The 12,787-nt window shown below is 40.0% G+C and overlaps 1 protein-coding gene across 3 annotated transcripts; it reads right to left on the bottom strand.

Moving 5' to 3' along the window:
* Nucleotides 1–4,595: 4,595 nt before the first annotated feature.
* LOC124150941 (baculoviral IAP repeat-containing protein 2-like) lies at nucleotides 4,596–12,151 on the bottom strand. 3 transcript variants are annotated; one of them, XM_046523149.2, is made up of 3 exons: nucleotides 11,123–12,151; nucleotides 7,738–9,080; nucleotides 4,596–4,788 (listed from the first exon to the last, which is right to left on the bottom strand). In XM_046523149.2, the coding sequence occupies exons 2-3, from the start codon at nucleotides 8,661–8,663 to the stop codon at nucleotides 4,782–4,784; spliced, it is 933 nt and encodes a 310-aa protein (XP_046379105.2). In that variant the 5' UTR covers nucleotides 8,664–9,080; nucleotides 11,123–12,151; the 3' UTR covers nucleotides 4,596–4,781. The 3 variants fall into 3 exon arrangements, with proteins under 3 accessions (XP_046379105.2, XP_048249586.1, XP_046379106.2); XM_048393629.1 differs by having other exon boundaries at nucleotides 11,988–12,151; XM_046523150.2 differs by lacking the exon at nucleotides 11,123–12,151 and having other exon boundaries at nucleotides 7,738–11,093.
* Between the last annotated feature and the right edge of the window lie 636 nt (nucleotides 12,152–12,787).

Raw genomic sequence — 12,787 nt, 5'->3', positions numbered from 1 at the left:
TAAGTTATTATCTTCCTTTTCTGTTATATATTTGTTTCTATTTGTGTTTGTTACATCAGCATTAGGTTTGAGTTCTTGAGTTCTGTAGCTAGACCTGGCATGCTAGTGCTATATGAGCTGGGTGAGATATGAAGTGTATCCATCATATTACATTACATTATCTAATTTATTTGCACATAGGAACTTGTATAAACAGTTATATCATATGTAAATAAACTGCATTTATCCTATTGATTGTGTTGATGTGCTTTCTGTGAGATGAGAGTTGCCCTTAACTGGATTCACTGCAAGTCAAACCAACATCAAAGGTAACCATGAAGACGTGAAACTTTATGAGGGTTCATACAGGCTTGAAAAAAGTCTTGAAATTTAAGGTCACTCTTGAAAAGCATAGATTTATAGTGTCAACCTTGAAAAGCATTGAAAATCACCCACATGGGCCTAAAAGCCTTGAAATTGTACTAAATGGCTTTTACTTGTTTATGAAAGTATTAAAGCACACAAAAATGTGTACCAAAGATGTTCAAGAAAGATTTATCACAGTGATAGATTTGTGTGCCAAAAATAAATCTTGTTGGAAAATGTGATGGTCACACTTTTGTTTAGGTTTTACAACCAATATATAGTATGCTGGATTTAATAAAATATTGACAGACTAAGGCTTTTAACCCAACTAAAAAGACTTGAAAATGACAGTTTGCAGCCTTGAAAAGCATTGAAAAGGCCTTGAATGATTGTGTTCCATATCTGTATAAAGAGTAACAGCACAATTCAATACACCTACTCAGTATTCACCTGATGAAGGGGTGAGAACCCTGAAACATCGTTACAATCAATAATGAAGTTATTAAATAAAAGTTTAATGTCTACATGTCTTTCCAACTTCTAAATGCCTATCAAAGACTTGATCCAAGATGTCCTCTACCTTAGATGTTGCAGGAATGTATGGCTACGTTTCCTTCTTTGCACCCTCTCAACCTGTTTACAAGTTAAAGTTATGATCAATACAATGTGTTGTACTTCTTTCAACATCAGGAAGCATTGTTGGTCCAGTCATCAAAGTTGCCGCAATTCACTGTGCCAGAAACATGATCGTGGGTTTGAAGGCTAGATGTACCACGATCAGGTTTCCAGGTCTTTCAGCATGTTCAGCACTGTCCCTTGTTTGTGGGTTTCTGTGATAAATGAATGTGACCTGCATCACTTCAAGCTGATACAATCTGTTGTAACTACAATGCATTTGACAGCATTGTAAAATCAACTCTCTCACTCAATGACTGTCATAAGCACACAAAGAAACACTCCAATTAGCATGTGACTTTCAATCTATGTTTCACATTCTTTGAGAAGCTCCGAAAGTCTGAAAATATATATTTTGACCAATAATAATCCGTAAAAGTCCTAAGAGTGGACCTCACAAAAGATTGATGGCATTTCGTGTTCTTGGATATAAAAAATAATATTTGTTAACTGCTAGCAAAGTCCTGGAGTATGACAGTCATGAAGATAAGTACCAATGTCAATGACAATACCAAACACGTGTTATTCCCGTGATCCCTATCAGTTACTCTCTTGGTCTCCAGGACCCGGAGGGACAATTGGGTAGTAGAAATCAAGTCTTGGGTTTGATTCCCCACCTGAAGCACACCCTTGCTGTCGCTGCTTGATCTGGCGGGTTTAAATTGAACCCCTCTTCCTGCACATGGTACAGTGTGTTCATGTTCATTAACTGTGTGACTGTAAGGGTTAAGAAGGGTCGGTCACCAACGAATTCTGTGATTCTGTTCATTCTTAGAAGATACTTCTACATGTTTGACTAGTGACTGACAGACAAGGCAACCTGCAGACAAAGATCTGAACAATGGAGAATTGGATGGACACAGTGGATTTAAAGATCCCAACTTTTATCTTAGAGTTGACCTACCAATTTACAGTAGTTAGACCTAAATGTAATTCACAATATGTGTCCGTTTCATACATCCAGAGAAGAAGTTGATGCAGTAAAACAAGCTGTGTGGAAGCTGAATGGGTTTGTGTGAAGCTGAATGGGTTTGTGTGAAGCTGAATGGGGTTGTGTGAAGCTGGATGGGGTTGTGTGAAGCTGAATGGGGTTGTGTGAAGCTGAATGGGATTGTGTGAAGCTGAATGGGGTTGTGTGAAGCTGAATGGGATTGTGTAGAGCTGAATGGGGTTGTGTGAAGCTGAATGGGGTTGTGTGAAGCTGATTTGGGTTGTGTGAAGCTGAATGTAGTTGTGTGAAGCTGGATGGGGTTGTGTGAAGCTGAATGGGGTTGTGTGAAGCTGAATGGGGTTGTGTGAAGCTGAATGGGGTTGTGTGAAGCTGAATGTAGTTGTGTGAAGCTGGATGGGGTTGTGTGAAGCTGAATGGGTTTGTGTGAAGCTGAATGGTGTTGTGTGAAGCTGAATGGGGTTGTGTGAAGCTGAATGGGGTTGTGTAAAGCTGAATGGGTTTGTGTGAAGCTGAATGGGATTGTGTAAAGCGAAATTGGGTTGTGTGAAGCTGAATGGGGTTTTGTGAAGCTGAATTGGGTTGTGTAAAGCGGAATTGGGTTGTGTGAAGCTAAATGGGGTTGTGTAAAGCGGAATTGGGTTGTGTGAAGCTGAATGGGGTTGTTTGAAGCTGGATGGGGTTATTTAACCTTAAATGTCGGCATGAAAACTAAATGAAGGTTTGTGAAGCTGAATTAGGGCACGTGAAGCTCAATTGGGATATGTGAAGCTGAATGCAGGTGTGAGAAGCCGAAAAGGGCTATTTGAAGTTAAACATGGGTATATGAAACTGAATTACGGCTTGTGAAGTTGAATTAGGGTATATGAAGCCGAATGTTGGTTTTGGGAAACAGGCTCAGCAGTGAAAATGCACCCGTATCATTTGTTATTTCGCATACCATTTATTCACTGCATCGAATGATGTTTGGCTTATGGGCAAACATTATATCAATATGGTTGCAAAGGCGACCATGTTTAGAATCGGATTACATTCCTGTGACCAGTCTCAGAGACACCATGACTGGAATCATCATCCGTCAGCTCCTAAGCCGCTGAAGGCACATGCAAGCCTTCACAACGAACACGCCTCGTCATCAGCTCACCTACTAGTACTGATATTTCAGGGTAGGTAACAAACTGCCTTGACGGCAATACTATTCACAGGCTACAATCAATCCTTGACAAATACGTTAAACTAAGTTTCAAACCTTTTATTTGCTTGCTAAATTAATAAAGTTCTAATTTTAATTATATGCACAGACTAGAATTTGAAAAAAATATTTGATGATTGTCATTTTCATTTATAAAGTACACACAATTAAATAGGCTTGGAGGAAGGGTATCAAAATATACCCAGACTACACAAAACGTTGACGGAAACTATTCACCAAATATTAGATTTTGAAATTACTTTTATAATCTTCTAATCAATAAACTGCATGTGTGTGGATCATGTTCCTCTGCGAACATAGAAAAGCCCGTAAAGATTCCATTTCATTACAATCTACTATAATAATGTGTTCATATTTAAATTAATTTCTCCATATGTTCCAAATGGTGACATCGACAGAGGATTCTGGTTAGAATAGGTCCAAACAATCTATTTCCAGTGGTCAGAGGCAGCTTAATGGACCAGGTGATCTTGCTCGATGACTTGGCCGAGTGTATGGCATCGTACCGAGGGCATAGGAGGTTGTTCATAATATCAATCACCAGTATCTGGTTCGGACTATATGTACAAGCAACCTTCATATACCTCGACTGTTGCTGAGTGCGACTTAAAAAAACCAGACCAATGGCAACAAGACCATAAGGTAAGTTACCTATCAGGAGAGTTATAGAGCCCCAAGAAGGTCCGGATTCTAGCCACGGGTTAATGAAGGGATTCAAACTGCCACTATGGTTGCCTGGGTCCTCCCCCAGCATCCTTCCCAGCATCAGCAGCTCGAAGGTGTCCCGCAGCGACCTGGTTTCGGTGGTGATCACAGATCCGTAGATTACAGAAACTGTTGTCCATCATGACATACTGAGGCGCGGTCGGGTAGCCTAGTGGTTAAAGCGTTCGCTCGTCACGCCAAAGACCCGGGTTCGATTCCCGACATGAGTACAATGTGTGAAGCCCATTTCTGGTGTCCACCGCCGTGATATTGCTGGAATATTGGTAAAAGCGGCGTAAAACCTCATTCACTCTCTCACTCATGACATATTGTAATAGGAAATGGGTTTATGAAATAAACACATTTATTGGCTCGAAAGCTGCATTTCAAATGTTGGCACCATGTTGACTCACCATGGAAAGATTGTGGAATGTATTGAACATATTGATGGCTGTAATACCTGCATCATTATTCCTTTGGCTTTCCCAGCTCTTGAACGAACATAAACAGTTATGTTAGCACATATTTATCAAAGGTTTATCTGGGAAGGACACGTAATTATATGTATCGTTGACAGACACGCGCAATAAACAATTGTTTCTCTTAAAGTACATTTAACCTCTCAAAATAACGAAAATCATGGTTCGCATTAAATGCATCCTTCCAACCACAACTGACACAAGAGGTTGTCCCACGAAGACCTTCACGAACTAGCTTTAGTAACACCATCATGGCTAACGTGGACGACAAATACGACGCTGTTTGACATGGACGACATCTACGACGCAAATCTGTTATCCCGACTAATTACAGCCAGGTCAGGCACTCGTGTCCACATCCGGCTGTAATGATGCTGGGTGTTGAACCAGGATCTCTTATAGGCTGTAATCCGACTCAGCAACTGGAACATACGTAGATAGCATAGTGCGTTGTAGAGCATCCTTATCAGAACATGCCACATTTGGAACAATGTGCGTATCAAGTGACATAGTTTACGAAAAATTGAAAACTTTTTAGCAATGTTAATGTTTAGTACATTACACTGCATTAATTAGTGGCCGAGCGATTTGTGTTTAATAATATCTGTAAGTATATGCATCTACAGTACCCGAACCTCACGGCAGAGGATCAAGGTTTGGCACGTGGCTGATCGGTTGATAGAGTATATAGTATGGCTCTTGCTACAATCAAAGGAGGTGTCGTGGTCAGGGAACAGTATATTGCTGTATTCATATTTTTTTCTCTATTGTGATATAAACGTTTGCTTAGTATGGAGTAATAAGTCAAAATTGTCAATGTTCTTAATTTGTAAGTAAATTATTAAGACACTGAAGTGAATATGAAAGTACTTTTTATCCAGATCATGTATATACCTATCACCAAATATGGACAATCTATCTATCTATCTATCTATCTATCTATCTATCTATCTATCTATCTATATTCACGATACTTATGAGGCAGAAGGCCTATGCAAGAAAGTCTGGGGTATGTTACACATTCATACACTTTCTTAGTTTCACAGCTTGATAAATAAACACAGGTAAATGTCTGATTTTTCATTTTAAAAGCAACATCTGCATTGTGGGGGAAATATTTATTTGGAGATTTTGCTCTTAAATCACTGTGCGCTGGACGTACACAAAAGTGACATTTATCTTCAATATAATTCTACAAAGTCTCATAAGTACTCCTAATATACTATATAATATTTGGCTTCGAATGGTAACAAATTGTTGGCACTATTGGAGTAATCTTAGCGTAAAATGTCAGACAACTGTATTATAAGAAACGTCTGGAAGGCATTTACAGGGGATGTACATGTATCAAGTTGGAAGTCTCGGAGACACCCATGTCACGGTCATTTTGAAATGTTTTCTGCTTCGAGAAACTAAAGAAGCGAAATGCTTTTCATAATCAAAAGAAACTGTACTAAAGTGAAGACATGTTTTGAGTGCTGTGCATTTGCAAAAAGCAATAATTGAATGGGTTATGGGTGGATAGTTTGCTTGTATATATAATGTTTTTAAATATCATTGTAAACATGAAAACACGTCTATTCTTCTTGGTACTGGATGCAGAGTTCCAGTATTGCTAGTTGCAGAAAATGTACCACCAAATCCCTGTCCCAAAGCTTAACCATAATCCTTGATACAATCTTATCATAAAAAATAAAATACTTACTTTATATTTGCAGGAATTACAAATGTATTTGAGACATGTGGAAGTACCATTTGGATGTTTAAACACTTAAATGATCTGCTTGAAGATTTGCAATCTCAGAAAAGAACCAAGTTCATTGAAAACATTTAATTTTTCAACTTTGTACACCAATATCCCATATGGCAAACCTAAGAAAAAACTTCATGTCTTATGCCATTGGGTATTTGTCACTAAACGTGTTGACAATAGATATAGTTATATCTCCATCATCAAAGGTTCGGGACAACTTTTGTAAAAAATGAACAAATATCCTCTGAAGTTTATGATATGCTGGTCTTCCTCATGGATAACACCAGGGTATGAAACTCCCAAAAATTTCAGCCAGACCACAGGACTGGCTAGCTGAAATACTTGCCAGCCCTGACCAATACCTGCCTGCCCACTATAATCATATGTTTCTCAGGATAATTTAATTAAAAATACAAAACTGATTGCTTGTAGCATAAGCGCATCGCTAAATTTTAGGTTGTCTAAAAGCTAACGGGGTTTCTTTTTGGTTACATTTTATCATTCATATTTACATGTGAATTAATGCTTATCATCGGGAAATATTTAGAATATTTTCACCTATGAAATATAACCCGACCGTCGGGTAGGGGGATTTGAAAATCTGACAGCCCGAGTTGAAATCAACCCGTCTAGGACGGTCTGGCAGGCAGGTATTTCGAACGCTGATAACACCGATGTGAAATTTGGGATTGGCCATTTCGGCAGGTGGGCATGCTCATGGGCACCAACTGTAAAATGCATTGTATTGTCACGAGAGGTAATAAGGGTAAAATTGGTACTACGAGCGTTAATAATTTATATGAAACACTTTTTTATCACGAGAATCAACCGACATGTCCACGATGGTGTGATTATGTTGCCAGTCAAGCGACTGGAAACATATGTTTGACATGAACCTATTTTAGCATATTGTGAACACACCAGATACAGTGAGTGAGTGAGTGAGTTTGGTTTTATGCCGCTTTTAGCAATATTCCAGCAATATCACGGCGGGGGACGAGCGAACGCTTTAACCAGTAGGCTGCCCGACCGCCTCCACACCAAATATAGATAATTACTTTTGCTGAGATTCGTTGAAAACAACAGCGAGCTATATAGTTTATTTCTTAAATCAGTAGATGAGTTATTGTTCAATGATTTCAAAATATCAAGTAAAAATGACTTTTAACTAATGCATCTACCAACTGAACAACCAAACACGAACACATGATACACTATCACTTTCACCAAGATAGATACGTCTATGTCACGTTGTCAGATATATCAATATATGCGTTCAAGAGTACCATAGAAAGTCGACTACAGTACTTGAAAGTTTATGTGTGAATGTTTTATATGGCAAATATAAATGTATTATCTGGACTCGATGACCTACAATATACCAACATCTTTATGTTGTGTCTCTGGGGCGGTCGGGTAGCCTAGTGGTTAAAGCGTTCGCTCGTCACGCCGAAATCCCGGTTTCGATTCCCGACATGGATACATTGTGTGAAGCCCATTTCTGGTGTCCCCCGCCGTGATATTGCTGGAATATTGCTAAAAGCGGCGTAAAACCATACTCACTCACTATGTTGTGTCTCTAGGCTATCCTATTAGAGATTGTTTATGAAAGATTTACCTGCCTGGTTCCATCATGTATGCTGTCATGTCCTGAAGCATCTCTTCTCCGAGACACAGTCTCATGTATGGGCAAGTTGGGAAGCATCGGGCGTGCTCCATCCACGGGTCATCTCCGGCTTGCCACCCGTACACCTTACCCCCACAGTACCCGCACCTCACACGGTCGGGCTTGGCTTCCTGGGGCACGTGATAAAATCCTGCACGTGCAAGATCCTCCGGTAACACCGTGGATTCTTCTGGCCACCGGGAAAACGTTGCTAGACGATGGACTTCACGAGTGAAGTCAGGAACAACAGGGGGAGGTGGAGCTTCAGAAGGAGCTTGGTTCTGGATGTGTGGGAGGGTACAACCGGTCTCCACAGTGTTGTGTTGCAGCATGTTTTGAACAGACTCTGAGGCAATAACTTGCATTTGTTTAGAAGGTAAGGCTGACGTTCCTGCAAGGGATGCTTCTGCAGGTGTGTGTGAAACAGGTAATATATTACCTAGGAGTCCGCACTGCGGATCTGAAGCAGACTGTGGAACAAAAGCATAAGTGTTCCCGTTTGGTTGATATGTTGTTTCTGTCACCTCTTCAGTGCCTGTTTGCCTCAACGGAATATTCCCAACATCCTTACCCTGGAGGAACCTACAGTAAGGGAAGTGACTCCGGTGTTCTGTGAGGGGGATATCTTCCAGATTCCACGTCTTCAGCACTCCGAGACAGAAGGCACACTTCACCCGGTCGCTACTTCCGGTGTAGAAGAAACCAGCTTCAGCTAACCTTGCAGTATCCTGTGGGGATGAAGACGGCCATTTTGTGTACGTCATGAGCCGCCTTGCTTCGTGTCTCATCATCTCTGCCGTGGCCATCTCCGATGCTGTGTCCCCTTCATCAACGTCTGTGCAACCATCCACACATCTACTGCTGAAGTAAGACATCATAACGTCTCGAACACGAAATCAAATCTTGCACTTTTATTCAAATTAAAGTCTTTTGAAAATTCTTGAAAATGAAACCGCAAATCCAGGTTCTGGGATAATTCAAAATGTTACAGACAAACCCAACATTCGGACGCTCATATCGACCACAAGACGTATGTACCCGACTGCAGATATACACTAGATGTGATGGTGATCTGTAGCACTGCATACATACACATCCCTGCACGACACTGAAGTCACCCTAAATATCTATATACACAGCAAGCTCGTATATGGATCAAGCAGAAAATCCCCTCCTGGCTTTCCCGTAGCTCTCTGACACCATGCTGCATATTCATGAGGGAATTCCCCAGGGAATATTTAAGGTGCATTTTGTTTTGGAACGTTTATCGCTGTTACAATAGACGAGGACATCACCTAGGAAACAAATAGGATCTGATAATCAACCGTTATCGGTAAATGTATTTAACTTATATCGCTATGTTGGTTGGTTGGTTGGCTGTTTAACGCCGCACTCAGCAATATTCCAGCTGTATGACGGCATATCGCCATGTTAATATCCACACCGGCTAGTCAGTTTTATGAGTGCAAAGCATTAGGTTATGTTGATAGACAGATGGATAATATACAGCATTGATGCGAGCATGGTGACTTGAATGACGGAATCCACTTCATTTCGTCATTGAATATAGACGTGCTGTATTTTCCAACATTGCCGATACAAACCAACACCAGTAATACTATTGTTTAACATTATTCAATCATTCGCACTTTCCTCAATTTATCATCAGATACCCCCTTTCGTTGTCCATCTTGTTTTAGTGTGTAGTGTCAGACAACTGTTCCCCTCTGCCTGGCGTGTTTAAAGTTAGTGTAAATAATGACATGGATAATAACCACATGATTGTTCAGAAACTTGCAGAAATGAAGAAAAAATGAATGAATGAAGAACGAAAATAAAAAAGACCACGCAAGAAGGCATTACCTTCAAATTGTCCTGAATGAAAACAGAATCACCTTTCAAATACTAAAAGTCACACCTGTGCCTCTGATGTTCTTTGTGGTGATAAACGATTTTGAAATTTGTATCCCAAATGTGTTCTATTTTCAGCTGCCGTGTACTCAACAACACGAACAATATATGTACAAATTAGGTGCCATTTAGAAAAGGAGATATTTCGTGTTCAAACTAAACCTGCAATACTAAGATCCATAATGGAAAAGAAGCGTAGATGGCATATTTTAGTCGTGACATTTTGTGAGGACTTTCATTATTGTAAGTTCTGGTAAGGAAATTAATTTGGTTCCATTCTTTTAAAAAAAACCCTCATTAGTCAGGATCAGATAATGATTTAACGACGTTATTTACATCTAGCCGATAATTAGCACTGTCCAACAAAGCAGGTCACTGGGGGTTTATTGCTGAAGTTGTGGTGACTATTAAATATTAAAGAAATTCAAATGGCAATATCTTATCAGTAAACTATCCATAAATATGTTCAATATAAAATATAGATACACTGACACAAACTGCTACTTGTTCAATAATCTGCTCTAGAAACTTAGATTACAGGTGCATGCATCAATATAACTCCCTCCACTGAACATGTGAAAGTGAAAGAGAAAGTGACTTTTAGAATGGTATTACTGGAATGGTATTGCTGGAATGGTACGGCAGATTATGTTGGATACAGTGTTATGTAGAATGTGACTAATTCCTTCAGAGGCTGTTTGCGAAATTGAAAGAATGTGATTTGGAGAATGGTATAGTTCGAAGGGGACGAGTGGGTGATGTTTGTCCAACATCGATTTTACCTGTGGAGAGTATTATACACAAAGAAGGGAGACGCATATTGTAGTATTAGATGTAATTAATCAGGAACTATGTCGTCGAATCTTAATGGTCAACCTGGTGCTATATTGGGATACCATTGACACCATATTTATTATGGGTATGGCTACATGTAAACATTAAAAGTGTTTTATACATTAATTAGAGATTCTTTACTTTGGCATTATAAATGAACATCAGAAAATGGGGCTCTGAGGGTAATGACACCATTCAGGTGGTCAGACAGAGGTATTTTTTCTTGTTGTAGATCCATATGTAGCTAGATATGATATAAAACGTTCGCGCCAGAGCATAAACAATCTTGAGTATTCGCTGAAACAGATTCCATTGGACGTGAAAGACAAAATAGCGATGAATGTTAATGGATCACTGAAAAGTATTGACAGAAATCAGATAATCGGCTAAGGACGTGCATATAGTCGATCAAAGGCATCGGTCAATGGTCGTTCTTGAAATCGGACAAAGGTCATTCAGGTTATCGATCAAAGACAATTCAAGTAGTTGGTCAAAGGTGATGCTTAAGAAAAAAGGCAATAGAAAAATCGCTGAAAGAATTAGGTTGTAAACTGAACATTTAGAAGAACTCAGTATAAAGCATATAACCCACCTGTGTATATTACTATTTTGGACTGGTGATTAAGTGTATGCCCTTTGTATGTCCTGGTGCATCACCTACCCTGGTGCGTCACGTATCCTGGTGCATCACGTATCTTGGTGTATGATCACCCTGGTGCATCACGTATCCTGGTGCATCACGTATCCTGCTGTATGATCACCCTGGTGCATCACGTATCCTGGTGCATCACGTATCCTGGTGCATCACGTATCCTGGTGCATCACGTATCCTGCTGTATGATCACCCTGGTGCATCACGTATCCTGGTGCATCACATACTCTGGTGTATGATGACCCTGGTGCATCACGTATCCTGGTGTATGATCACCCTGGTGCATCACATACTCGGGTGCATCACGTATCCTTGTGTATGATCACCCTGGTGCATCACGTATCCTGGTGCATCACGTATCCTGTTGCATCACATACCCTGGTGCATCACGTATCCTGGTGCATCACGTACTCTTGAGTATGTTGTACCCTGATGTATCGCTTACCCTGGTGCATCACGTATCCTGGTGCATCACGTACTCTTGAGTATGTTGTACCCTGATGTATCGCTTACCCTGATGCATCACGTATCCTGGTGCATCACGTACTCTTGAGTATGTTGTACCCTGATGTATCGCTTACCCTGGTGCATCACGTATCCTGGCGTTTCGCGTACCTTGGCGTATCACGGACCCTGGCGTATTACGTAACCACTCACTGGAGATGAATCTGATTTCTTCAGACTCGATTATTTAGAGACCACCGTCATATAGCTGGAATACTGCTGAGTGCGGTGTTTAACAACAAACAAACAAACAAACAAACAAACGATCAGCTGCAGTTGCAATGCCAATTAACGATATTACCTTTTTACGAAACATTTCTCCATGTGCATACCTTCACCTGGTTCAGAGTCATCATTTGTCAGCACACTATATCAATTCTATTGTGGTATTATTATCCACAATCGAGTTTCACACGAGAAATCGCAGAAGGCAGCTCTTCAGTCTCACGGAGTCAGGATAGCGCAACTGGGTATTCCCAGTCAAGACCAACTTAGCTCAACCCTGGATGGTTTTTCCCGACCAAGCTCAACACTGACATCATTAAAGAGCGTCACACCCATGCCAACTGTAATAGAGACAAGTGCATGTAGGCTGATTATTGTTTTAGCATAATATTATACAGCACATAGCCAACACAACATAGCGTTCACTGCCCTTCAGTAGGTGTAACTCATTGCGGAAACCGTTAATTACACCGATAATAAATATTATTAAATATATTGAAGCTGTTCTGTTGGAATGCAGGGAAACGAAACAGAAAAACAAACATATTTAGTCATAGCTGTCTTAATAAAGATGAAAGAAATTGCTGCTGATACAATTAGAAACCTTTTTTTCAAAAGATAGAAACAGGTAAATGAAGTTATGAAAATAATTTTCACTAAACCTTTGGCTTTCAACTCAGTTATTACAAGACCTTATCTACCACAAACAGTAATAACTAAACCTTATCTATCAAAACAGTTCTGATAATAAATAAAAATCACAAAACCATTTCCCTGATCATAAGAAATATCTGCTAAAAGCGGAGTCCATTGTACGAATACGACCATATCACAAACATGTGCTTACAAATCACAATACTGCAGTGATGGTGCTTA

The sequence above is a fragment of the Haliotis rufescens genome, unplaced genomic scaffold, assembly GCF_023055435.1.
Source record: "Haliotis rufescens isolate VD_foot unplaced genomic scaffold, xgHalRufe1.0.p SCAF_12, whole genome shotgun sequence".
Classification (NCBI taxonomy): domain Eukaryota; kingdom Metazoa; phylum Mollusca; class Gastropoda; order Lepetellida; family Haliotidae; genus Haliotis; species Haliotis rufescens.
The sequence above is the reverse complement of the archived record's forward strand: the minus strand, read 5'-3'. Positions and strand labels throughout refer to the sequence as shown.